This window comes from Nestor notabilis, unplaced genomic scaffold (genome assembly GCF_000696875.1).
Source record: "Nestor notabilis isolate BGI_N333 unplaced genomic scaffold, ASM69687v1 scaffold17074, whole genome shotgun sequence".
Lineage (NCBI taxonomy): Eukaryota > Metazoa > Chordata > Aves > Psittaciformes > Psittacidae > Nestor > Nestor notabilis.
The window spans coordinates 3383-6396 of NW_009926198.1; the positions used below are offsets into that span (position 1 = coordinate 3383).

General features: G+C 61.1%; 1 protein-coding gene across 1 annotated transcript in view; it reads left to right on the top strand.

The window, feature by feature from the left end:
- Nucleotides 1-3014, top strand: part of LOC104404891 (hepatoma-derived growth factor-related protein 2) — a gene marked incomplete at its 5' end in the record, with an annotated part of 7098 nt that overhangs the window by 3376 nt on the left and 708 nt on the right. Inside the window, 7 exons of the mRNA XM_010013426.1 lie at nucleotides 1-70; nucleotides 167-452; nucleotides 1044-1138; nucleotides 1583-1653; nucleotides 2006-2076; nucleotides 2276-2377; nucleotides 2476-2689. Of these exons, the coding sequence (XP_010011728.1) occupies nucleotides 1-70; nucleotides 167-452; nucleotides 1044-1138; nucleotides 1583-1653; nucleotides 2006-2076; nucleotides 2276-2377; nucleotides 2476-2689 (909 nt within the window). The remainder of the gene's footprint in view (nucleotides 71-166; nucleotides 453-1043; nucleotides 1139-1582; nucleotides 1654-2005; nucleotides 2077-2275; nucleotides 2378-2475; nucleotides 2690-3014) is intronic.

Below are 3014 nucleotides of genomic sequence, written 5' to 3' on the forward strand. Positions count from 1 at the left end.
AACCCCCTCCCAAGCCCCGTGGCAGGAAACCGAAGCCCGAGCGTGTCCCGACCAGCTCCAGCAGCGACAGGTGAGACCAGTGAGCACCCATCACCCTCAGGGCTGGGCTGGAGAGTCACCCCATCCCCTTTGCACAAGGGGTCCCAGCGAGCTCCATCCTCTGCAGTGACAGCGACAGCGACGTGGACCGCATCAGCGAGTGGAAGAGGAGGGATGAAGAACGGCGGCGGGAGCTGGAGGAGAAGAGGAAGAGGGAGCAGGAGGAAGAGATCCGTCGGCTCCGGGAGCAGGAGAAGGAGGAGAAAGAGAAGAGAAAGGAGAAAGCAGAGAAGAGCGAGGAGGTGCACTCGGACTCGGACAGCAGTGCTGAGGATGAAGTGGCCAAAAAGGGCCGGAAAGGCCGGGCCAAGGCCCCATCCTCCTCGGACTCTGAACTGGAGCTGGAGAAAGAGGTGAGTGCAGAGCTGTGGGGAGCTGGGGACAAGCAGACAGCCCTTCAGCTCCCTGGCAGGGACCTCCAGCAGTGGCAGGGACCTGGCATTGTGCTGGGGTTGCCTGTGCAGCACTGGGATGGGTTGTGTCCATAGGGACATCCACACCTTGCAAATGGGAGCTCTTCCCCTGGCCTAGGCCACCCCTGCTGTCTTCTCTGGATGGGGGACCATCAGCTGGATGGGCAGCACAGGAAGGGTTGTGGAGGGCTCTCTGCCCATGGGCAGAGGTGAGGGCAAGTTCCTCCCAGTGGAGGGGGACTGGAGAAGCAGCACAAAGATCCTGATGTGTGGAAGGACTCATGGGTCAGCCATTTGGGTGCTGCAGGCTGTGGGAGGGCTGCTCCAGGTACCAGGACATTCCTTTTGGAATGGTCCCTTTTGGAATGGGCCTTTCTTACCCTGTGCAGGGGATGCTCCTGCACCCAAACTGACTGGCAGCAGTGGGGTGGCTGCTGTCATTGCTGTCATTGTTGGCGATGGCGGTGGGACTGTCTCCCCCCTGCAGCAGGGAGGGCTCAGCCTCTCGCCTGCATTGTTCTCTCCTCCAAGGTAAAGAAGCCAGTGAAGAAGCAGCCCTCGGAGTTGTCAAGGAAACCAAATCAGAAGGAGAAGAGGGGCCGAGCAGAGGAGAAGCCACGGAACAAGTCAGCACCTCCTCCTGCAGCTTTGTCCTTGGGGACTGGGCTGTTGCTCTGCTGCTGCCCAGCCCGTCCCTGGGGTGGGGATGGGGCTCCCATGGAGCTGCCCCATGCCAGCAACACCCATGGAGGGGCCGGGTCCCTCCCCTCCTGCCTCCTAGAGCTGCAGGGGCTGGAGGAGGTGTTGAGGGACCAGGGTGAGCTCCCCTGGTGGTTTCCATCTCACGTTTGGGGCATCACTTTGGGGCTTTGCTTTGCTGCAGTCCCGGGGAGCTGGGGCATGGGGGAGCTGCTGTCTCAGGGCTCCTGCTGCCTGGGAGCTGGGGGGTGTGTGTGGTGTCCTGACAGGGCTCTGGGGTGCACACCCGATGTGCCATCACCCTCCCTGCAAGCCCAGCAGTGAGCAGGGGCTTCACATGAACAATCTTCCCTCTTCCTTTGCCTCCACAGGCCTTTGAAAGTGGAACGAGGCCGGAAGAAATCTGACCTGATCCCTGAAAGGAGGATGGAGAAGAAAAAGGGTGAGAGCCCCGTTGCTCACCATCACAGAGGGGAGGAGAGAGAAAGAAGGGATCAGGGTTGGTTCCCCCATCCCACGGAAGAGGAGGGATCTTTCCCGCAGGGATCGGTGTGGTGGTGCTGGGGCCCTTCCCAGCACTGCTGTGGGCCTGGCATTGTGTTGGGAAGTACAGCGTGTGCAGAGGCAACAGTGAGCTTCCTACAAACATCCCCAACCCATCCTCCTCAGAGAGGCCCCTGAGGCTGTGTTTGACCTTGGAGATGTAGGAGGAAACCAAACCCTTGCTGGGGGAGAGGTCCTGTGCTCTGCTCTGGTGTTCTGATGCCATTGGTGTCTCTCTCTTGCTGCTGCAGAGCCCACAGTCGAAGAGAAACTTCAGAAGCTTCACAGTGAGATCAAGTTTGCCCTGAAGGTGGATAACCCGGTGAGTTACCTGCTGGTGTCCTCAGCCACCATGTGAGCTCAGCCTGGCTGTGATACCTGGGGGTGCTCAGCCTGGCTGCGCCTCCTCTTGCCTTTCGGGGTGCTGGGTGGCGTTAGGGGATGGTGCTCCACACACTGCTACCCCAGGTGCCCACAGGGAGGCTTCCAGGCCCCTTCTGATCCTGGTGTCACCCTTGCAGGACATCAAGCGGTGTCTAAATGCACTAGAAGAGCTGGGCACGCTCCAGGTCACCTCTCACATCCTCCAGAAGCACACTGACGTGGTGGCTACGCTGAAGAAGGTAGGACAGAGGGTTGAGTCCCTGCCTGCTCGGAGCCAGGAAGCCTGCTTGGGCCACCCCAGCCCCAAGGACATCCCTCCTCCTCCTTCCTGGCGCAGATCCGTCGCTATAAAGCAAACAAGGACGTGATGGAGAAAGCTGCTGAGGTCTACACCCGGTTGAAGTCGCGTGTGCTGGGACCAAAGATGGAGGCGATCCAGAAAGCCAACAAAGCCGGGCCTGAGAAGGACAAGGCGGAGGCTGAGAAGGGGCAGGAGAAGCTGGCAGGAGGGGAGCCACGGAATGAGAAGGGTGAAGAGGAGACGAGTGCTGGTAACGCTCCTGCGCGGCTCGGGCTGTCCCCCGCTCTGTGCAGGCACAGGGTGATCCCAGGGCATGTCCCATCCCCCTGGGGACATGAGCAGGGCTGGCTCTTGGTCTGGGGGCTGCAGGGGCTGGTGGCACGTGGAACACTTCCAGTCCTGTCTTGCTGGAGTGGGAAGGGACTGCCCAGGCAGCGCTGGCGGCAGTGAGAGCAGAGGGCAAAGCTCGGGGCCCACACCCCGCCTTTGGGTGCCTCTGGGCTGGGGTTTGGCTCAGGGTGGCTCCTCACGGGCACCAGGGAGCTGCAGGAACGCAGAGACGCCCTTGGCCGTGG